This window comes from Zea mays, chromosome 9, assembly GCF_902167145.1.
Source record: "Zea mays cultivar B73 chromosome 9, Zm-B73-REFERENCE-NAM-5.0, whole genome shotgun sequence".
Lineage (NCBI taxonomy): Eukaryota > Viridiplantae > Streptophyta > Magnoliopsida > Poales > Poaceae > Zea > Zea mays.
In genome coordinates, this window is record NC_050104.1 from 20,808,403 (window position 1) to 20,831,388 (window position 22,986).

General features: G+C 47.7%; 2 protein-coding genes and 1 non-coding gene across 16 annotated transcripts in view; 1 reads left to right on the forward strand and 2 right to left on the reverse strand.

Annotated features, from left to right (window-relative positions):
• The window catches only part of LOC100279990 (uncharacterized), a 34,351-nt gene extending 16,870 nt beyond the window's left edge, over positions 1-17,481 (reverse strand). For 3 of the 13 annotated variants that reach the window (XR_002264839.3, XR_002264840.2, XR_002264834.2), the window contains exons 1-6: positions 10,383-10,790; positions 7,467-7,521; positions 7,130-7,325; positions 6,968-7,047; positions 2,394-2,417; positions 2,136-2,299 (exon numbers count right to left, since the gene is read on the reverse strand). This is a non-coding gene — a transcript (uncharacterized protein). Of the gene's footprint in view, positions 1-2,135; positions 2,418-4,227; positions 4,339-4,408; positions 7,048-7,129; positions 7,326-7,466; positions 8,036-10,382; positions 10,791-16,921 lie in introns of those variants that run through there. The other 10 variants (XR_004852571.1, XR_004852572.1, XR_004852574.1 and 7 more) reach the window with 10 other exon arrangements.
• Positions 9,119-11,035, forward strand: LOC103638072 (transcription elongation factor 1 homolog). 2 transcript variants are annotated; one of them, XM_008661061.1, is made up of 4 exons: positions 9,119-9,265; positions 9,924-10,055; positions 10,151-10,221; positions 10,786-11,035. In XM_008661061.1, exons 2-4 carry the CDS (start codon positions 9,943-9,945, stop codon positions 10,917-10,919), a joined length of 318 nt encoding a protein of 105 aa, XP_008659283.1. In that variant the 5' UTR covers positions 9,119-9,265; positions 9,924-9,942; the 3' UTR covers positions 10,920-11,035. The 2 variants fall into 2 exon arrangements, 1 of the variants encoding a protein (XP_008659283.1); XR_004852577.1 differs by lacking the exons at positions 9,119-9,265; positions 9,924-10,055; positions 10,151-10,221 and adding an exon at positions 10,664-10,689.
• A 3,911-nt stretch (positions 17,482-21,392) lies between the features above and the next one.
• On the reverse strand, positions 21,393-22,824 carry LOC100216961 (Dehydrin family protein expressed). Its single transcript, NM_001143343.1, has 2 exons — positions 22,150-22,824; positions 21,393-22,046 (listed from the first exon to the last, which is right to left on the reverse strand). Exons 1-2 carry the CDS (start codon positions 22,750-22,752, stop codon positions 21,669-21,671), a joined length of 981 nt encoding a protein of 326 aa, NP_001136815.1. The 5' UTR covers positions 22,753-22,824; the 3' UTR covers positions 21,393-21,668.
• Between the last annotated feature and the right edge of the window lie 162 nt (positions 22,825-22,986).

Genomic DNA, 22,986 nt, shown 5'->3' on the forward strand with positions numbered 1-22,986 from the left:
AGGCTCGGGGGCTACTGTCGGGGACCATAATTAGGGGTACCCTCAAGACGCCTAATTCTCAGCTGGTAACCCCCATCAGCATAAAGCTGCAGAGGCCTGATGGGTGCGATTAAGTCAGGGATCAGTCCATACGAGCGACTCGATCACGCCTCGCCCGAGCCTAGCCTCGGGCAAGGGCATCCGACCCCGAGGGATTTCCGTCTCGCCCGAGGCCCCCCTTTAACGACGGACACATCTCCGGCTCGCCCGAGGCCTTGCCTTCGCTAAGAAGCAACCCTGACTAAATCGCCGCGCCGACCGACCGAGTCGCATGAGCATTTAACGCAAAGGTAGCCTGACACCTTTATCCTTACGCGCGCCCCCCGGCAGAGCCGAAGTGACCGCCGTCACCTCGCCGCTCCACTGACCGGTTTGACAGAAGGACAGCGCCGCCTGCGCCACTCCGACTGCAGTGCCACTTGACAGAGTGAGACTGACAGGCAGTCAGGCCTTGCCAAAGGCGCCATAGGAAACTCCGCTCCGCCCGACCCAGGGCTCGGACTCGGGCTAGGCCCCGGAAGACGGCGAACTCCGCTCCGCCCGACCTAGGGCTCGGACTCGGGCTAGGCCCCGGAAGACGGCGAACTCCGCTCCGCCCGACCCAGGGCTCGGACTCGGGCTAAGCCCCGGAAGACGGCGAACTCCGCTCCGCCCGACCCAGGGCTCGGACTCAGGCTAAGCCCCGGAAGACGGCGAACTCCGCTCCGCCCGACCCAGGGCTCGGACTCGGGCTAGGCCCCGGAAGACGGCGAACTCCGCTCCGCCCGACCCAGGGCTCGGACTCGGGCTAAGCCCCGGAAGACGGCGAACTCCGCTCCGCCCGACCCAGGGCTCGGACTCGGGCTAAGCCCCGGAAGACGGCGAACTCCGCTCCGCCCGACCCAAGGCTCGGACTCGGGCTCAGCCCTAGAAGACGACGAACTCTGCTCCGCCCGACCCAGGGCTCGGACTCGAGCTCAGCCCCAGAAGACGACGAACTCCGCTCCGCCCGACCCCAGGGCTCGGACTTCGCCATGGCCTCTGCCGAACGATCTCCGCCTCGCCCGACCCAGGGGATCGGCCTCGGCCTCGGCCATGGAAGACAGACTCGACCTCGGCTTCGGAGGAACCTCCACGTCGCCCGACCTAGGGCATAGGCCCGCCACGTCAACAGGAAGCGCCATCATCACCCTACCCCGAGCCGACTCGGGCCGCAGAGAACAAGACCGGTGTCCCATCTGGCTAGCTCCGCCAGATAGGCAATGATGGCGCCCCGCAAGCCCTGTGACGACGGCGGCTCTCAGCTCCCTTACGGAAGCAGGGGGACGTCAGCAAGGACTCGACCGCTCCGACAGCTGTCCCTCCGCCAGGCTCTGTTGCTCCTCCGACAGCCACGACATCACACCAGCAGGGTGCCAAGATCTCTCCGGCTGCCACATTGGCATGTACTTAGGGCGCTAGCTCTCCCTCCGCTAGACACGTAGCACTCTGCTACATCCCCATTGTACACCTGGATCCTCTCCTTACGCCTATAAAAGGAAGGACCAGGGCCTTCTTAGAGAAGGTTGGCCGCGCGGGGACGAGGACGGGACAGGCGCTCTCTTGGGGCCGCTCGCTTCCCTCACCCGCGTGGACGCTTGTAACCCCCTACTGCAAGCGCACCCGACCTGGGCGCGGGACGAACACGAAGGCCGCGGGATTTCCACCTCTCTCACGCCCGTCTCCGGCCACCTCGTTTCCCCCCTTCACGCTCGCCCACGCGCTCGACCCGTCTGGGCTGGGGCACGCGGCACACTCACTCGTCGGCTTAGGGACCCCCCGGTCTCGAGACGCCGACACATTCAATATCTGAATGGACGCAAGAACATCTCCTGGGTTGCATCTGATTTTGAGCTTCTGAAATGAAAAGGTAGATAGATGGATAAATATGTGAATACTTAAATATCACAATTTATGCTTTCTTATTTATACAAAGTTCCTTGTACTATGACTGTTTTGTATTAATGAGCTAAGGTAATGTAGAAAGGTATAACTTTCAGCACATAAGATATGTATTGAGATTAGATGCATGATTAAAATATTGGAAACGATTAATTTCTGCAATGTTGTAAACTCACCTGCGTCTTATTTGGGGCATCCATTGAGATATTGCACTTCTTTTTGGGTGGCTCAAAGTCATCATCATCATCCACATTAGGCATAGCAATGTTTTTAGCAGCAGCTGCAACACTTGTCTTTCTATGCTGCGGAGGATCACCATCAGAAGGCGTATTTGTAGGGTCTGCCATGTCAGTCGAGCATGGAATGTCAACACTGAAACATTCTTGACTTGACTCAATGATTAAACACTTCGAATTGGTTGGGGGTCGATCAACCTTCCGCATTATTGAAACAGCAGCCTGCAAAAAAACAATGTAAAACATATGCGCTTCATTGAGTTAGAACAACATATACACCAGTGATTATACGAACTAATTGAAAAAATGTCATTAATTGTGTTTTATGACCCTAACGAAATAAATGTCAACACAGTCAAACATCAAAAAAATTATATCATTTCCTTATAAAAATTGCCATATACATATATGCAAACCAACAGACTGATAATAGAAACAATATTTACTCAAGAAAATGTATATTTATGCAATATTAGTAGTTAATAAGCATCAACATAAATATGTATATATGACTGAATAAACATGCAAACAGATGTTCAAATATTATTTCTTTTTTCCTTTATTTTTCCTCTTCTTCTAAACTGAGTGTATTGCCCTTGGTCCCCATCACATCTGTTCGTTCGTTTCTTGACAGGAAATAAAATAGTTTTTGCATTCCTGAAAAGCGTAAATCTGTGATAGTTTTTAAACCATGTAGTACATTTGTGCATAAAAGAATGTTGCAGATGTTGGATTGATCCATCAAGTAGTATATTTGTTTCTAATTCTCAATAGTGAAAATATATCAGTTTATGGAGGTGAAATATTGAAATTAAAACGTGACTAACTATTGTGAATAAATGTATTGGAGGGATCTGCTCTTGATGCTGGCATATACTATCCACACGGTGAAGTGAAGAAACGAACGTACAGATGGGAATTGACAATTAAGCTACACACTATTACGGTAGAGACATTAGAAAATTTGGCGGCGCCGAATGCTATCAAGAAACGAACGAACAGATGTGATGGGGATTGGGGGCAATACAGTAAGTTTAGGAGAAGGGAAAAATAAAGGAAAATGAAATAATAAAAAGAGGTGAGAATACTATTTTAAAGAGTAATAGCACTTGTAAATACTACTATAGAGAAGGTCACATTAAAAATACTATAAGGGAGGAACCTGTTAAAACAAGTGTTATAATAGAAAAAAACTCGGTATTTTTTGTAAATGATTCTGTCAGCAAGACCTATGTGAGCAAAAAACAGGTGTTCGCAAAAATTCGCAGCGCCGTAAGCACATATGGCCAAGTCACCCCGAGCTAATCATTTGCTTTCAGCTAGTTTAAATTGGTTTGATTTGAGGCTGTTACCTATGTGCTAAGATCGGTTTATGATTGTTGAGTGATTAGTTTGGTTTGCTATAACCGCCTCTATGTTGAAAAAAATGCAGAACAGAAGATAAAAAAGGAATTGTATCTTGTTGTTCAGAGCCACTAAAGAGGGCAAACACGCCATTCTCATCCCTGCCTTTTCTTTCTCTGTGGATAGATGGCAGGTTTCTCTCTTTCTCTGTGGTTTATGGTCGATTTAGTTCCATTTTGGAAGTTGAACATATATGTTCATATAGCTGCAGCACAAAAGATAAATGTAGGCAGTGCCTATTAGTTTACTAATGTTATGAAGTAGTGGTTTATGATTGTTGAGTGATTAATTTGGACATGATTGATGACCATATTTATGTGAAAAATATGATCCAGTAAGTATATAAAAAGTGAAATGCATTACAGTTTATTTGAATAATATATAGTAGCACGAAGTCATGAGCAGCACACTTGTTTCCACATCAAAATATCAACCCCTACTTCATAAAGGTATGTATAATTCACATCATTGCATATATCTTCACCCACACAATTTGAGCATACAATGAGTCTAAAAGAACAGGTCCGTGAACCTTTATCAAAGCTAAAGGCTCTATGATAAATAACTGAACCATAATCGCACAAGAACAGTAAGATCAATGAAGACCGTTGGTGGGCATGTAAAATACCTATAGGACGCGGTGGCGGAGGATTGACAGCAGCGGCCGGCTCGACGACACTGTCAACGGCGGCGCCGATTAGGGTTGAGTTCGCGCGGAGACAAATGAAGGCGATTCACACTGCCGGAGTGGGGAAGGAGATTAGGAAGTTGCATTGTAAAGCATAAAATTAAAAAATCAACTCGAGCACCTTGGAATCCGGACGACATAGCGACCGCGGACGTGAGCCAATGTGACGCGGGGCGCGCAAGATTGACAACGGCAGCGGCTCGACGATGATGTCAACGGCGGCGACGATTAATGTTGAGGGCGTGCGGCGGTGGAGGACGGCGAAACGGGCTGGCGGCGGCGGATGAACAAGAATCGCCCAGGCGACCGCTGAAGAAACGCGGCGAGTCGGCCAGGATGGTTGACCGCGCGGGGGTTAGGGTATAGAAGTGTTTGACCGCGTGGGAAGTGGGGTAGTGGGCCCATTCCTTTATTTCTGGAACGTGGGTCGGCTGAAGTAGTTATGCTAAATCACTATTATGTATAAACGGAAGAATGGAATAACGTAAACATGTAGGGCTCGCGGTTGTTACTCTGTTTACGCTAAAATGGGTTTCCGTTTACGCTAAATCTGTTCGCTTGCGTAAAAAGTGATCGGACGTGGGCTGGGGCTCTCTACAGTTATATAGAGCCCAGGGCTCTTAATAGATAAACTATATATATATATATAAACGAAGCAATGCACGGACATATAACTAGTAGACCATTACATATTATGTCTATTTAATTTTGATACAACATGAAGCTGGAGTTATTTGCACTCTGTGTGCAACAATGATGTTCAAAGATGTAGTCTAAAAAAGGTTTTAAGATCCGTGCCCAAAAGTCTTTCAAGGATTTTTTTCCTCAAAAACTATGTACAGGGGCTCCACTAAAAATATTTCCCTGAAATCTTATCTCCACACAGCGGATCCCTAATAATTAACCCCCTCAGTAATCTAAACCTTTGACACAACAACATCTTTGAATAAACAAGACAGGTTGCCCCTTTTTGGAACTAAAAGAGAGCAGAACCTACACTACAGCCATCAGCCATGGCCCATGGACAAGGACGAGTAGGAGACTGCATGAGCAGCAAATGCTTGGGATCGTTCCCAAACGGGTTCCCTTCTTTCAACGCATACAGCCGGGACAATGATCAGTAGCAGGTTTCCAAGGTTTCCTGCATTCGTCAGTAGAGGCCTTTACCGATTTGTGTTCTGCATCAACTCGACGTTGATATGTATGAAGATTGAAAGAGGAACGGAACATGAACGTCCACCGATGAAACTGAACCTGCTGAGCATAAGGCCATGACCAAGGACCTAAAGGGCTACAGTGGCTTCAAGATGTTGCAAGCTGTCCAACCCAGAGTGCCACGAATCATGAATGAGATCGCTATATTAAGGCCCCGTTTGGCTCCATTAGTCATAGACTAAAGTTTAGTCACTATCTTGTTTGGTTGTAAAAAAGATTCTAAATACATTAAATACAACACATAAAGACTAAAATATCTATTTTCTTGTTTATTGTGTATGACGTTAGCTTTCTAGGCAAGGCAAGGATAATTGGAGTAAATATTGTCATTTGGTCCCTTTTAGCACCCATGTGAGAGCATAAAGACTAAAGCTAATTAGTCCCTAATTCAGTCCTTCGTTTGGCAAAATAGGGACTAAAAATTAGGGACTAAAGATTAGTCCCTCTAACCAAACAGGGTTTAACTGTCATAAAAACCTAATAAGATGTGTGTTGTGTTCAAAAGTTCATATGGCACTTAAACATCTACAAACCAGTACTAACTTCATTCACAAATATATGACACCGTTGACTTTTTTTAAAAAAACTTTAGTCACTCCCTTATTCAAAATATTTATTTAAAATATAAAATTTTAAGTCAAACACAAACAACCTTAAGTGATAAAATAAATCATAAAAATAAATAATAACTCATTCTTTTTTAAATGAGACGAGTGGTCAAAGTTTTTTTAAAAAGTCAACGTGTCATATATTTATGGACTGAGGGTACTTTCTGTGACCGTTCAGTCCTTCCTTGAGGCTGTGATTAAATCATACATGATGATGCATGCATCTTACTATTCATAAAGAAATGACGTCTGCGAGGGTGTCTGTCTTCACGAGGCTGGCGAACATCAAAGATGGGGTAAATACAGTAAAAACAACATGTTAGTGATTTAACACAAACTTTATCTAAATTAGTTCACTCCGTGGAGACAAAAAAAAGGAATATATTGAGAAAAAGAAATTAAAAAAATCGATCTACGAGATAAGATAGCCCCGAGTATTATATTAAGAAAAGATTTCCTCACATAGGATTTGGCGTGAGACAGTTGAGGTGATTTTTTAACCACAGCTAAAATTCGCTTCCACAACAAGTCGAACCCAGAACCCGAAGAATGTCAGACCACCTAACTAACTCGGCTAGAGGCCCTCTCACAAAAAAAAAGAAGAAGAGAATCTTGGATGCTGCTGTTGGCCGGCGGCACTTTGCAAGACAATCAATATTGTTCTTTGATGCTGCTGTTGGCCGGCGGCACTATATGGTTCTTTGATGCTTCAATTTGAACATCAACATGCCCCTAATTCTAAGTTTTGACGTCAGCACGTAAGCATTTTTTTTCCTTGATTGGAAAACCTTGAAGCGGAGAAAAGTTGGAAAGAAGAAAAGAGAGCAGAGAAAAGTATAGAGATTTGGTCATACTACCATGTTCCCATGGTCTGATACACAGCATGACATCCTTGTCTGCAAGAACTGCACTGACTGGAATAACTCCAACACAGAATCTGTAGAGCAAAGACAACTTGAAACCATAAGTGTGGCTGCATACTCTGAAGCAAAATGGGGAAGTGACCAACAGATACTTACGTAATGAGTATAGTTAATAAACAAGAGTGTAGCAGAAAAGAAACCACCATGTCAGCTGTTTGTTTTCCCAATCACATGCCAGCATTTTACCAGTTCTAGCTACGCCAATTTGGATCTCATCAGCAATCATCAAAACGTTGTGTTTAGAACAAAAGTCTCTCACACCTTTCAAATAGCCATGTGATGGGATTACTACCTACATGTACAACATGAAGATGAAGATCAAAATTCAGAAAAGCTAAAATAAAAAAAATTAACCATCAATGGTAACTGAAACAAAACACCAAGAAGTGTCATAAAATCAAACCAAAACTATATACTTGAAATCAAATTGTACCTGGTTCACTTTACCACCTGTCCACCGCAGCTAGCAAAGTGAGAAATCATCCAAACTAGACGAACCAAACATACAATAGTTAGTTAAAATACGTTAAACCAAATTTCAGGAAAAAAATTCATAAAACTTTATGAGTTTATAGTGATTAAAAACATGGACTTATTATCTATGTGTTTGCACTAACACCTACTCCCTCAGTACTAAATTAAAATTTGTTTTATATTATTAATAGATTCATACAATACTTAGTATAAAATGAGTTTTTCATTCATAATAAGTATGGAGATGTGTATGAAAGTGGATCAAATATGATGGAGTTAGGTCCGGAGTGCTATAACTGACATCTACACTTGAGTACAGTACAGGTGATGGCGGGTTGTTTTCCTACAAATCCAAGGACCTTTCTGCGAAATGTTTTTCGTGGATCGCTCTCCGAGCAGCAATCCCGTGTAGGTTTTAATAAGAAGAAGAAATACCCCGCGACCCACGTCAATTCGAGTTATTTGAGATTGTAACAATCTCGTCGCGTGGCTTCGCCACTTTATTACTCCGCAGCCGCGCATCGCCATTTTGGTATTCTGAAGCTCACAGCCGCGCCACATTGGGACAGTTATTCTCCCGCGCTCTGTTACCTTCCATTAGGTAAGGTAAAAGTCAAAATTGTCCCTGCTGTTTACACGAGGCCGGTGAAAACCTAACTCCCCCTCACTCCTCTCTTCTTCCACGGGGCTCTCCTTCTACGGCGCCGCCACTACTTTGTGCTCGCTCCTCCTCCGAGAGCACGATTCCTCCAATGGCTACTCCGGCTAGAGGGAAAAAATTCAATTGAACTTGTGTCAAATTTCTGTCCATTCAAATTTCTGTTTTCAGTCAACTGTTTTCAGTCCATTTGGACAGAAGCTGGTAACTGTAGAAATTGGACAGCTTCATTTTCTGCCTGTAAACAGCTTGATTTCGACAGCTTCATTTTCTACCTGAAAACAGCTTGATTTGGACAAATGAACCTGTGTCCAAATGAAGCTGAAGCTTGGCTGTGGCTGAATCAAGAAAACAACATTTCAGTCGTTGTCCAAAAGAATCTGAAGCTGGGTTGTGTCCAAAGGAACAACTTGATTTGGACAGCTTGATTTTCAGTTTTCAGTCCATTCTATAAATCAGAATTTCAGTCCATTCAACCAGAGATAACAGAATTTCGCTAAACAGAAAATCAGCTTCATTTGGACAGAGAAAACAGCTAACTAGAGATAACAGGGGGTGGCGGCGCGGCCATCTGGCTGCTGGCAGGGGGTGGCGCGGCCATCTGGCTGGAGCTGCTGGCAGGGGGTGGCGCGGACGGCTGCTGGGAGATGGCAGCGCTCGCAGCTGGAAGCAGGCGGCGTCGCAGGCATATGGTGGTAGCCGGCTGCGCGACCACCTGGTAGCGAGGCCCCTAGTGGCACACGGCGGCGCGAGTTCTGTTTTCTGGTGGCAGGAAGAACACCCGAGCGCAAGAACACCCTGGGGTAGATTAGTCCGAAGAATTGAAAAACAGACGTTAACAGAGCGCGGGGGAATAACTGTCCCAATCTGGCGCGGCTGTGAGCTCCAGAATACCAAAATGGCGATGCGCGGCTGTGGAGTAATAATGTGGCGAAGCCGCGCGACGAGATTGAATAACTCCGTCCCTTCCGGCCTTCCCTCTATCTTTCGCTCGCTCTCGGCGACAGCTGGGCGACCGTCGTCGCCGCCGCCCTTCTCTAGGTGCCCAGGTCTTCGCCGGTCCCTTTGCCGCCTCTTCGCCGCCGATGAGCACCAGCCAGGTATGCGCACCCCTTCTCGGTCCTTCCTGCTGCGCGAAACCGAGCGCCCGAACCCTAATTTGAGCTATCTGTATTCGGATCTAACCCAATTACAAGAGCGCGCATGTATTATGGCTCCTAGCTTCCATTTTTTACACATGCATGTCCTTTGCTGGGCCCGCCCCTGTCCGAACCCTAACCTAAGCTATTTGGATCTGATTTAGTTACGAGTGTATATGTGTATTTGCACCTATTTGGATCTTGCGGTTCCTAAGGATAACGGCTGAGATGTCGTTTATTAAGGTGCTTGATGTTTTGATTGTTTTCTCCACCACATCCTAAGCTATGTCTTCTATAATAACTCTCTTATATAATAAGTATCACACAAAAAAATTCCCTATAATGTTTACATAATTTGCACATCATCATTTATTGTAAAGTAACTCAAATACGTAACAGAGCGTGCCCAAGGGTGCGCGCCTGCTACTAGTATGTATTAGCCACCACACAGATTACAGTAGACTTCATTGTATGCATCTGTTGCAGTGGACTTCATTGTATGCGTCTGTTGTGTGTATTGTTTCCTTGTGGCTTGTTACTTACAGCTACAACTGAATATGTCTGTACATCTCAAGGTTGTTTAGGAGACTTAATTACTGTAATTTGGGTTGGTTTGAAGGAAGAAAAGAAGTTGAACCATGGGGAAGAGAAAGTCAGCTGCTAAGCCACCTCCTAAGAAGCGGATGGACAAGCTTGACACTGTCTTTTCCTGCCCATTCTGCAACCACGGGAGTAGTGTTGAGTGCCAAATGTGAGTATCATTTTCCAAGCTTTCCTATTTAGCTTTTGATGCTAGATTTAGTATCACATTCAGAATTTTTTACTTGATTTCTCTCTTTTATCCAGTGACATGAAGAATCTGATTGGCGAAGCATCTTGTAGAATCTGTCAGGAAAACTTCAGCACAACTGTTAATGGTATGCCAAACCTATGTATAAAACTGTACCGGTTGCTCCTAATTTCACTTCTATGAACTGTACTAATTTGCATCACAAAGGGTTTGGTCTCAAACAACTCATGAACTCATTTTCTTATTATTGGGCTGATGGACAAGGCAACATGAAATTTTTCATGGTACCTGTGAACAGAGCATAGCCTACAAACTGCAGAACCATTCCCATTTCATCTTGTAGTCTTGTCTTGCTAATAATGGACTTTGTGGGCTGTCTGTTCCCTGTGTAATTCATTTGACCATGATAGTTCTTGATCATGTGATATCATAGAATGTGTCAAAAACTGCATCACATCAAATTAAAACTGGATAGAACACTATACATAGGTAATAGTATAATTAAATGTTAAGAAGTATTTCTTTATGTTTATTTTAATTACTAATTGTCTTATGTGATCTCTTTTCTTGCCGCACTCACTGAACCTATTGATATGTAAGTCAATCCTGTCAATCCTTGCAAATTAGTGAAAAATCTGTGATGTTTATCCTCAACTGGAACTGAGCTGGAATCCTTTTCTTTTCCTCACAGATATAGTGAATGGATTGACGAGTGTGAGCGTGTCAACACTGTTGAAGGCGACGATGATGCGTGAGCTTGCCCCATGCGATGAAACTGTTACCTACAATCGTAATGTAATGTGCTGGTATTCTCGAATGCCATAGCCCATAGTCAGCCATGGCTTGGAATAACGTAGTGGCTGACTGATATGCCAGTAGGCACCTTATCTAGTACTTACAGAACTAAAAAAAGTTTGTACTATACATATATGGACAACCTTTTTTTTTTGAACGAAAACGGCAGGAGCTCTGCCCATCATTTAAGGGGAAAGAGTTTAGAGAGTACAAACAACGGTCTGAGACCGGACAAACCACACCCGAGCACACTCAAAGGGAGGCTAAGCCCCACACCCTAAATCCTCCAGGCTAGCAGGAAGCAGCAATATGAAAATTACATGGGAAGCAAAGCCCGCCTAAATTGTGAAACATCTTCTTTAATTCTTAAGGCGACTTGGACCGGGGGAAGGGCGACACTTTCGAAAATCCTGCGATTCCTCTCCTTCCAGATGTTCCACATTGTGTAAATCACGATTCCATTGAAAGCGCGTTTCTGATTTTTTGGTAGTGGGGGAGTCGCAGCTTCCCACCACTCCTGAATGTTGGTGGCGGAAGCAAGGTCAGACTGGGCAGGGAGGATTACACCTTCCCAAGCCAGGATTTGTCTCCACACCGCACGGGCGAAAGGACAATGTAGGCACAGGTGAATACCAGTCTCAAGGGTTCCGTTGCAAAAGGCACAAGACGATTGATGAGGCCACCCACGGGTGGCGAGATTGTTGGCCGTGAGTAGTTTTTCCTGCAGGAGAATCCAAGCAAAAATTTTGCATTTTGGTTCTGCGCGTGCCTTCCAGACAAGGTTAGCATTAAGGTGACTGTACGAGCCAATGAATTGTGCTCTGTAGGCCGATTTAACTGAGAAGATGCCATCAGGAGACCGATTCCAGGCAATGGTATCCGGTGAGTCAGGTTGCAGCTGGAAATCCCAGAGTCTAGTCCAAAGAGAGACAAACTCCTCAATCTGAACACTGGAAGTGATCCTACTTCTTAGTGTTTTGATCCAATGTTGTCCGCTGAGTTCGTGGGCAACCGAATTGTTCTTTCTCGGGATTAGGTCGAAGAGGTGCGGGGCTATATTCCTTGGAGCCATGCCATCGAGCCAACTATCGTGCCAGAACTTGGCCGTCTTACCATCCCCAATTGTGACAGTAGTGGAGGCGCTAAAGAGCAATCTGTCAACCCGGTTACAAGGCACATCGAAACCTTTCCAAGGGTGATCGTCTCTCGTCCATTCCTTCCAAAGCCAGCGAAGGCGAAGGGCGCGTCCGAACTTGTCAAGGTTGAGAACCCCCAAGCCACCGAGGGCTTTGGGCTTGCAAACTAGTGGCCATGCGACGAGGCAGTGACCACCATTTGACTCGGCCTTCCCTTTCCAAAGAAAGGAGCGCCGGATCCTGTCAATGCGTTTGCGTGCCCAAGCCGCGAGGGGAAAAACCGATAAGTGGTAGGTGGGCATGGAGGACAGAACAGAAGACACGAGCGTGAGACGGCCAGCTCGGCTTAGAAGATTTCCTTTCCATCCTGCCAGACGGTTGCCAATTTTTTCAATGAGTGGTTGGATGTGGATTTTCCGAAGTGGTCGGGTATGGAGTTGGAGACCTAGGTAACGACAGGGGAAATTCCCCCGAGTCCCGTGGAAAGGCTGGAGCACATGATCAAGGTCGATGTCTTCACACCGAATCGGGTGGATGGAGCTCTTTTCAAGGTTAGTAACCAAGCCCGAGGCGCATCCAAAGGCGTGTAGGATGTCTTTGACCGCCATAATTTCATCCCTAGAGGGGTTGATGAAGATAGCAGCATCATCAGCATAAAGAGACGTCCTAAGATTGGCTATGTTCAGCGGAAGGGGGGAGAGGATTCCTTGTCGGGTTGCCAGCTCAAAGATGCGCTGCACCGGGTCAATGGCGAGAATGAACAACATAGGGGAGAGGGGGTCTCCCTGCCTCACCCCTCTCCTGTGCAGAATACCTGGCCCTTGGGTGCCATTGAGCAGGGCCCTAGAAGAGGCCGTACCGAACAGGATGGAGATCCACTCACGCCAGCGTGGCCCAAATCCCATGGCCTGTAGGACTTCAAGGAGATATCCCCAGTTCACAGAGTCGAAGGCCTTCTGGATGTCGAGCTTCAGGAAGAGCGCCGACTTTTTTTGCTTATGTAGCCTCCTGACCACGTTTTGAACATACAAGAAGTTGTCTTGAATGCACCTTTTCCTAATGAATGCAGACTGGGATTTGGAGACTAAGTTGTTCAGGAAGGGGGCCAGCCGATTAGCAAGTAATTTGGAGAAGATTTTTGCTATGCTATGGATCAAGCTAATAGGGCGGTAGTCTCCCACTGACTTAGCATCTGGCTTCTTTGGAATGAGCACGATATTCGCAGAGTTCAGGTACTTGAATTCAGCTCCATCCATGGCATGGAGTTGGTGAAAGGCCTCCAACACATCCACATTGATGATGTCCCAGCACTCCTTGAAAAAAATTCCTGTAAAACCGTCTGGTCCCGGGGCCTTATCGCCTGGCATGGAGAAGATGGTTTCCTTCACCTCATCCAGTGAGAACGGCGCTTCCAAGGCCGAGAGATCGTGTCGCGGTAAGGCCAGTGCCAACCAGTTGAGGGTGAGCTCTCTGGGTGGGGTTGTCCCCAGATGTGACTTGAAATGGTCATAAATAGTTTTTTCTTTGTCATTATGGGCCACTGCCAGATTCCCAATGGTGGGCTGCAGGTATTGGATATAGTTCTTCCTCGCTCTGGAGCTAGCAGTGAGATGAAAGAATTTAGTGTTTGCATCACCTAATCGAATGCGGGTAAGTCGGGCCCGTTGGCGAATCCTCGATTTCTCAATCACCGCCAGTCCAAGGGAGCGGGCCTTGAGCACCTTCAGGAAGTTCGATTCTTCCAACGTGAGCAATCTATCTTCTTGGGCAGTTTCCAACCTGAGGATTAACTCTTTAGTAATTGCAAGCTGTAGTTTCGTGTCTCCAACCTTGGTTTTGCGCCATGCCTTGATGCCTTTTGCAGTGCGTGCTAGCTTGATATGGAGGCGTTTTAGTGGCGCACAGGAGGAGCATACAGGTTTGGACCATGCATCTTGGACGGCCACTTTAAATCCCTCCATCTTTACCCAAAAGTTTTCGAAACGGAAAGAGGGGCTACATGTTCTCGTCAGCTCTCCCTGTAGGAGAAGCGGAGTGTGGTCAGACATGAGGGACGGGAGGGAGTGCAGGTAGCAATTGGGGAAGAGCATCTCCCATTCAGAAGTGCAGAAGATTCTGTCAATCCTTGTTAGAGTTGGGCTAGCATGGCCATTGCTCCAAGTGTAACGACGGCCATTGAGGCGGATTTCTTTGAGCAACAGGCTGTCCAAAGCTGATTTGAACGCCCCCATGAGATGTCGGTTTAAGTTTGTATTGTTTTTATCTGAAGTCTGATAGATGAGGTTGAAATCCCCAAGCACAAGCCATTTCTCCCATCTCTGTGACGCTAGGTTTTTGAGCTCCTGGAGGAAATTGTGCTTCTCCGCAACAGACTGCGGGCCATAGACCCCTGTAATCCACCAAACTGAGTTATCGGCCTTCATAGTGATCGAGGCTGAGATAGTGTGAGATGTGGTGTAGACTTGTGAGAGGGAGAAAAAATCATCAGAGGCTGCTAACAGAATCCCTCCCCTGGTGTTATTCGCGGGCAGGATTGCAACATTATTGAGAAATTTTGGTCCCAAGGTGCGTAAGATGGCTGCATTATCAAGTGCAGCTAGCTTAGTCTCTTGTATGCAAATGATGGTGCTTCCGGTGTCCTGGATCAGTTCCTGAACCGAGTCACGTCTAGCCATTTCATTAAGGCCCCTCACGTTCCAACTAAGAATTTTACAATTTTGTTGAGACATTGGTAGGCAGTAACACCCTGTTGGAGGTCAAACAGATGTCGGCGGCAGGATCAAGATCCCTGCACTGTCTGCCCCTGCGGAATAATTCCACAGAGGGGTAGCAGTGCCTGAAGAGCCACGGTCGTCAGCGGACCCTTGAAGAGGTTGATGTAGTGCTCCAGTGCAGCTTCACCATTAGCAGCAGCTGTTGGCTGGCCAATGCTAGGCAAGATCCCCAGCCGCTTCATGAGGACTTGGCGAGCGCGCTCTTGTATGTTGCCGCGTGGCCAAACAACCGCCGCGAGCCGCTTGCTCCTGCGGACCGGCCTGACCCCATGCCTTCCCCTCTTCTTCGGGTTTGACGGGGCTTGCTGGTGTTGGTGGAGCAGGGGTTGGGCTGCTGGGCGGGTGAAGTTGTTGATGAAGGACGCCGAAAGAGAAGGGGGTATCCCTTCCGGCTCAAGCCCAGCAGCAGCGTCCACAAGGCCTGGCGCCTCTTCCAGCCCCGACCCATTAGGCGCGTCGTCCATAGAGTCAGCTTCAGTGCTGGGGGCAGTCTGAATTGTCTCCGGCGTCGAGGCCTCTGTAGGTGTCTCGTTTAGTGTGGCCGGCGATGGCGGGCACTGTTCCGGTACTGGCATGGTAGGATAAGCGCGTCTGCGGTAGACACGACCAGGCAAGTAGCGACGTGCACCATGCGAAGACAGCAGCCCTAGGCTCTTGCACAGGTGCGGCGGTGAAGAACGGTTCTGTCCAGCCAGCGGAGATCCCTCAGCACCCCCTTCTCCCGTGGTCCGAAGCAGAGGCGACTGAGGGGAAGGTTTGCGGTCCTTCTCGAAGCAGGGAGCAGAGGCCTGATTGCAGCGTCTGCGGATCCCCGTGGGGATCACTGGGAGCTGGCGAAGCGAGCGGGGGGAGGAGCGATGGCGGTGCTCTTGGTGGCGATGTGTATGTCGTTCTCGGCTATGGCCCCGCACGTGCCTCTTCTCCAAAGGCTGGGGCGCAGAACCGAGTCCAAGGTGGTGGTGTCGTCCTCCATTCCTGGATCCTATGTCGCGGTGTTGCTCGCGCCGCGAAACAGAACGGTCCGGGCCTCGCGACGCACGGGAGAGGCTGCGAAAGAGACGAGAGCTCCAGCTCTCCCCATTATGCTGTCGACGCCCACGCCGTTCATCTCCTTCGTCTTCATCATCTCTGTCCCGATTTCGACGGTCGTTGCGGAGGTCTGCCGGGGGCGGATCGTGTCGGTCACGTCGCACGCGCTCCCCGTCGACGACACCATGGCGCCAGGTGAGGGAGCGAGTGGTAGGAAGCGCATCGCGGCCCGGCGGCCCCTCCACCAAGTCGAGGTGGACAAGCACCCGGAAAGTGAGGCCACATTGGCCCACTGGAGGGGGCACACCTTCATGGATCACCATCACAGAGCCAGTAATTGTAAGCCAGATGACCTTCGGGATGTCAGACGGATTTTCTGTCCACGCCCAAAGGTTGAGGCAGCGGGCGTCCTTCATGGTGGAGGAGAGGCAGTCGTCTTCGACGTAGTCCAAGACGCAGGCACGGGCCACGACACGCTTGGCGATGCTTTCATTCCACGCATGAGGAGGGATGCCCTCGAGGCACAGCCTCACGTGGAAGCTGAGGTCGTGACGTTCTCCAAGGGTGATCAGCTGCCACGGCCTGATGCGGAAGTCAAGGTTGCCAAGCGGGAAGTCCCTAGCAGCGACGGCCGCATCCCGGTGGTGCCGGTGCGCGAAGATCACGAGGAAGTCCGCAGGTGGGCTTCGGGATACCGTGATGTCCACCGGCCGCACCCCAAAGCGGGAGCAGAAGGCCCGCTCCACCCTGTCGAGGCTGATGTCGGGGCGGTCGCAGCTGAGCCAAACCACCACTGCATGGGAGCTCAGCCGTTCGAGCTCACTCTCCATGACGCGGGTGGCAGAAGTGGTGGTCCAGGAATGATCCGGGCGCAATGCTGGGTCACCTGGAAGGGCCATGGACGGAGCGGCGAGCGGCGGGAAGTTGTGGAAGTCGAGGCAGGGAGGTTGACGTTGGGGGATAGTAGTCGGCCTGCTAACAATCCACGAGCACTGCCAAGACCTGTGCCCGGAGCGCTTGCATTTGATGCACTTGACCGGATCCCTGCAATTAATGGCCAAGTGATCCCTACTCAAGCAGCGAGCGCATTTACCTCGTAGGCTTACCATCAGACGGCTAGGGGCATGGGCTGAGAGAAGGCGAGGCGCCGCTGGGGCGCAGCCTAGGCCTGCGCGGGCGGCGCGTCCACGCCTGCGCCGAATCGTCGTCCATCCTTCAAGATCCTCATCTTCAATGCGGTCGCAGCTTCCAGACGGGGGCTTCGAACCAGCTGTCGGGGCGGGGGTGGCACTGTGGCTGCGGGATACGGCGGAGGGGTAGTGAATGCGGGGCGGCGTGGTGCTTGCAGTGAATGCAAACCTCACCCGCTTGGTTTGGTAGGGGGCCGCCGGCGCACGGCATGCAGTTGGATCAGAAGGGCGGGCCGGCGGTAGATGTGAGGGCGGTGGCGGTGGGAGCTGGGACACAGGAGGGCGAGCTGGTGGTGCTGGAGGGGGGGGCGGGGTTGGATCTGACTTGGTGCAGCCGGCAGGAGCCGGGGACGGCCGGAGGCGGGCGGATCTGGCGGTGGCGCTGCTTTGGAGCTCGGTCGCCGTAGGGGCGAGCGCGGGGGAGGAAGGGCCCATCCTCACTCCGTCCGCAATGGTCTGAGTTGGCGATATGGACAACCTTATAAGTGGCTATGTGTGTACCTATCCTAACGCTTATCCCAGATGGTGTATCAGCGTTTTTCTGTGAGATTGTTTTCAAGCAAGGGGTTGTTCATTCATTGGGTCTTCTCAGGAAAAAGAGAATTATGCTGCAGTTAACCAGATGGCCGCTGTTGCGTCGACAATATAGGGTAAAACAAATGCAACCACTGCAGCGAAAGATATTCATAGATAGAATTGTTTTCAGTTCATTCAACGCTGAAAGCAGTTTCGGTCTGGAGGCTGAGCTTTGGATCATTGGATGGCAGCTTTGACACCTGGAGTACCGCTCATTAGTTTTTCATCAAGTCCCGTTCATTTCTTGTGCACATTGCTGGAGACTGGGAGATCGAGATCAAGACTACGCATCATAAACCAATCAATCTATTCTTTGCAGTAGATGCAGTAGAAAATAAGCAGCAGCAGGTGTAGCTGCTTTACGCTATTTGAAATCACCCCGTTGATATCTCCCCTTATCTATATTTTCTACTATATTTTAGTACCACACCTTAAAAGATTCTCCCATACATAAAAGACGTCTTCAACCATTCCTTATAAACAGCCCTTATATAATAATAATACTCTTATGTTCCAATTTATAATTCGTTTAACTTTTTACCTCAAATTTAATGGACTTATCTTATTAAAAAATTATAATTATTGTTAATTCTTGACGTGACATTGTTTAGCATATAATATACTTTAAATATAACTTTGAATTTTTTTATTTTTTTATAAGAAAATTGAATAGGACGAGCAAGTTAAACAAATTATAATTCAGGACGGAAAGAGTATAACTCAATTATTTAATATTTAATTATCTCTTTAGAGGAAGAAATAGGGAAAATCAATCTTTCTTTATTTTTGGTTTTGGATAACCAATCTATTTAATCAAGCTTTCTTTATTTTCAGTTCTGGACAACGAACCCATTTTAAATGTATTTGGGAGAATTTCCCTAAGAAATAGGTACAAAAAATGAAATGGCTGAAATGTGGGAATATATTTTATACCAATACTGACCATCCATTTTCATTGTTGTATTTTTCTAAAATGGTATATAAAGTCCCTAGTTTGGTTTGTTAATTGAATGACAACATATATGGACTAACATGTATTTGATGTGAGACACAGATGATAAGTTCATAAGTACACTAGTGTGAGTAACTTGAGCTATATTGGTGAAGTTGCTTGAATTGTTGCAATATTTAACTAGCACGGTTCAAGGAGCTTATCGCATATGAGACATGACATAAGGTCAAGTGGCTAGATGGAGAAGGTCAAAAGACCTGGTTTGGCTACGAAGAACCAAGTTACTAGTGTGAAGGTTAAATTAGAGGCTTGGGGTATGATGGACAGTGTGGTGATAAAGCTAAAACAAAAACTTGACGCTGACAGACTAGGTGCAACTGTTAAGAGAAAGCGAAGTTATATTTGATGAACCAATAAAGCCATGTGATGATATGAATGGATCATATCATCTACGAATGATCATGCCAAGTGTTGATTTGTTTTAATTACACGTGGTTTTGGCGGAGGTTGGATGCTTGTGTGTCATCACCGACGGATGAGATGAAATAGAACACACAAGACAAAGATATATTTGTAGATAGTTGTATTTCACCAATCAAATCTTGCATAGAGAAGTATATGATAGAATTTAAAGCAGGTAACCATACTATTAAGAGAGGCAATCATGTTTATACATTAGTCATCTAGTGGCACTTGACCAATCTAGCTTTGAATAGGTTGCTAAATTGAGTGGTGGTTGTAAGTTGAGATAGAAGCCTTTAAGATGATTTCCGAATGATGACTAAGGCTTAAAGATGTTGATCATACATTGTAGATATTTTAAAGTCGGTATGTTTTAGAAAAAAAGGTTTCTCGATATGCACCTAGTCGCGGGATGGATCTTGGATCGAAATTCTAGGTCGATCCATTGCATTTTGCATCAATTATTTAAGTGGATGGTGTATTCCTTTGAACAAGCTTTTCGGAAAGTCTAAGGTCATTAAAACAGGAGTTCATGTGAAGAAGTTATGATTGTTTTTTATTGAATTGGGGAGTCTTGCTCAGAATTTTTTAGCACTTGGCTGGATTTTTGAACAAGATAACTCTGCTGGACGTGTAAACGATGGCCAAAAATTCTGAAATGGAAAGTGTATGCATGTGATTTGATTATATTGATCGACCATTAGGAGTTGGAAAAGAAGGCCAGAATTTCTATGCCTTATGGACTCAAAATTTTGAGTGAAGACTGAAAAGCCATTGACGCCTAGTTTTCTCTCTCTAAATACTGAGTGATCGAGTTGATTGGGGCTGGTCGTGACCAAGGTGACTTTGTGTCCATGTTTTAAGTGGCCTAGTCTATACCACTATATAATTCACATGTTTAAACTTTGAAAACCCACTCAACAAAATCATCCCAAACCTGTATCCGTCACAAAATTCACCAAACAAATTACACCTATACTTAACACACCATTAAAACCAACGGTTCAGATCGCTAGACCATCTCCATTACTCACGCAAATTCAACGGATAATATTATTTGGATCATCCATCATCACTTTCTCTCTCCCTCCTCGTGACTCCACCGCCCATAGCATCCCCCTCCCCTCTTCCCCACATCCCCCGCCCTATCCCTATCACTCGCCCATAGCATCCCCCTTCCCTCTTCCCCACATCCCCCGCCCTATCCCTATCACTCGCGTCGTCACCACCAGAGCCGTTAACCCTTCCCCTCGTGTCGTCGTCTGTATCGGACCCCTCCTCTCCATAGGATCGTAGCGTTAGAACGGTCTATACGCTAGTGTCCTCTAAGTCATTAGTGGTTGATATTGTCCATTCTCTATAGTGAGTGAGCATTTCTAGTTCAATGAGTGATTTGCTTGAGTGGCACTTGGTGTCCTTGCTAGTGGTCGTCGATATTGTTTATCTTCTATAGTAAGTGAGCATTTCTAGTATAATGTAATAAATGATTTGCTTGAATGACACTAGAAGTTCTTGGTGTAATATGGTAGCGTTTGTTGCGAGGTTGTCATCTCATCTTATGGTCGATTTGGTGGTAAAGAGGATTGAACGATCATTCAACGACAACATGTGTTAGCATTCTATTTTTTTATTGCAATAAAAATTGTTCTTTTTGTTTGCAATTAAACTTTGTAACGACCTTATTCTTATACGTTACGAAAAAACATACTAGTGGGTCCTAGAAAAAAGATATTGTGAATTCGAACTTTTGTGCTCTATAAAGTGAAATTCGTAATTACAGGTACCAGCACAATTTCAAATTTTGCACATGACATCTGTGCATCAGTTTTAAACAACGAAGTTAATGTTTTATAGTTTAATTGGTGACCTCCAAAAGTTTTGCAAAGTGGTTTGATATCATTTTCTGATATCTGAACCATTTCAAATTTTGCACATGACATCTGTAAACAACAAAGTTAACGTTTTATAGTTTAATTGGTTTACCTCCAAAAGTTTTGCAAAGTAGTTCGAGATATCATTTTCTGATATCTGAACACGATATTCAGTAAAATCATCAACCTTCATTGCCGCCACCTGAATGGCAGTTCAGGTATGATAATAGATTCTTCAGCGATGCTTTGTCAGAAACAAAGGCTCAAATATTGTCTTGGAACTAGAAGAAATATCTTGTCAGCCAATAGCGAAGTGTGTACCAGGTCAACAAAATCCCTTTGCCAATTACACATGTGAGCGGGAGATATATTAGCTCTTGCTCAGGTCATTTACACACGAATTTGCAGGGATGATTCATATTCTTTTCCCATGTATTTCATCTTTGTTGCTGCTATAGCCCGGAAGATCTCAGGGCACCCCAAAAATGTAGAACCTCTGGTCATATCCATGATAATAGTAAGATTTGACTTTCTTATTCCTTCTACTTCGTCACATGAAGTCACATAGAAGGATCATGAACGCACAGGATTACTGAGGTGGTTACAATGCAAACACACACACATACGTAGCTGCCTTACAATGCAAACACACAAAAACACACACATACGTAGCTGCCGCTTATTCTTTATTGCTTTATTTATTCTGTATACATGTACTTACAGGCAGTCGCCAACCGGAAGAGGAAAGAGGCAGCTAGCCGGAAGAGGAAAGAGGCAGCTGCTTAGTGCTTAGTGCTGACCGGGGAGTTTCTCCTTGATTTTGTCCATGAAGCCCTTCTTCTCGTGAGTGCCTTCAGTGGTCGTCGTCCCATACGTGGTGTCGGTGGTTCCGCCATAGCCACCGCCGCCACCGGTTGCCGCGGTGGTGTGCTGATGCTGGTCGTAGTCCTTGTGGCCGCCTGGGATCTTCTCCTTGATCTTCTCCACCACACCCTTCTTCTCGTGGGGGCCTCCGGTCGTCGGCCCAGCCACGTACCCTGTCCCGCCGTACGCACCGGTGGCCGTCGCCTGGCCCTGGCCTTCCCTGTGGCCTCCTGGCATTTTCTCCTTGATCTTCTCCTTCAGGCCCTTCTTCCGGCGCCCACCCATGCCGTCGTCTTCAGATGACTGCATGGATTGGAGAGAACATGTAACAACCAGGTACTGCACGCACATGCATGGTGGGAGTGGAAATAAGGTAACGAGAATGCGATGGAGCAACGAAACGCACCGAGCTGCTGGAGCTGGAGCTGCTGCCGGAGCGGCGAAGGATGCCGCCGCCCGTCTTGTGCTCAGCTGCATGGGGGAACGCGCCGCCGGTTCCAGCTACGCCTGTGGCGCCGGGACGCGTGCCGTGGCCGGCGGGCATGCCGGTGGCCGCGTGCCCTCCGCCGCCCAAGACCCCCGTGTCGAGCATTCCGGTGGCACCGTGCGCGCCAGTACCGGTAGTCGTCCCCATGCCTGTTGCGCCATGCAGACCACCACCGGTGAGGCCGGCGGCGCCGTCCTGGATCCCGGTCACGCCGCCGTGCGTGCCGTGGGCTCTCGTGCCCGTGGCTGCTCCATACGCACCTGGGCCACCGGCGTCGTCGACGCCCGTTCCGGTAGCCCCGTAACCCGGATGGTCCGAGCCGTCGTAGCCCCCGGCGTCATGCGTGCCGGTGCCCGTGGGGCCATACCCGGCCTGCTGCTGGCCGCCGTAGCTGCCGGTGCCTGCGACGCCGTACCCGCCGGCGGCTTCACCCAGCTGCTGGCCCTGGACACCGTGGCCCCCAGGGACCGGGTTGCCGTACTCGTCCACTTGCTGCCGCCTCCCCTGCTGGTAGTGCGCCATACTTCCTGTCCTCCTCCTGCTCGCTCGCTTCTTCTGAAGTCTGAACTTTGGCTGGCTTTACTGAGCTCACTTGTGTCACTGCACGAGATGCGATGGATGAAATGGACGAGGCCGGATCTGTTTATTTATAGACGAGACGATACATGCGTGCAACGTGTTGGATCTGGCAGTTTTCGACACGTCGCAGCTACGTGTCCGTCCGTCGTCTAGGCAGCCGAGCTGAGGACGCGTGGA

Coding starts and splice junctions, on each gene's coding strand:
- LOC100216961 (NM_001143343.1), bottom strand. CDS start 22,752: ATGGCGCACTACCAGCAGGGGAGGCGGCAGCAAGTGGACGAGTACGGC. Junction 22,047..22,149: donor GCTCCAGCTCCAGCAGCTCG/GTGCGTTTCGTT, acceptor CAATCCATGCAG/TCATCTGAAGACGACGGCAT.
- LOC103638072 (XM_008661061.1), top strand. CDS start 9,943: ATGGGGAAGAGAAAGTCAGCTGCTAAGCCACCTCCTAAGAAGCGGATG. Junction 10,056..10,150: donor AGTAGTGTTGAGTGCCAAAT/GTGAGTATCATT, acceptor TCTTTTATCCAG/TGACATGAAGAATCTGATTG. Junction 10,222..10,785: donor CTTCAGCACAACTGTTAATG/GTATGCCAAACC, acceptor TTTTCCTCACAG/ATATAGTGAATGGATTGACG.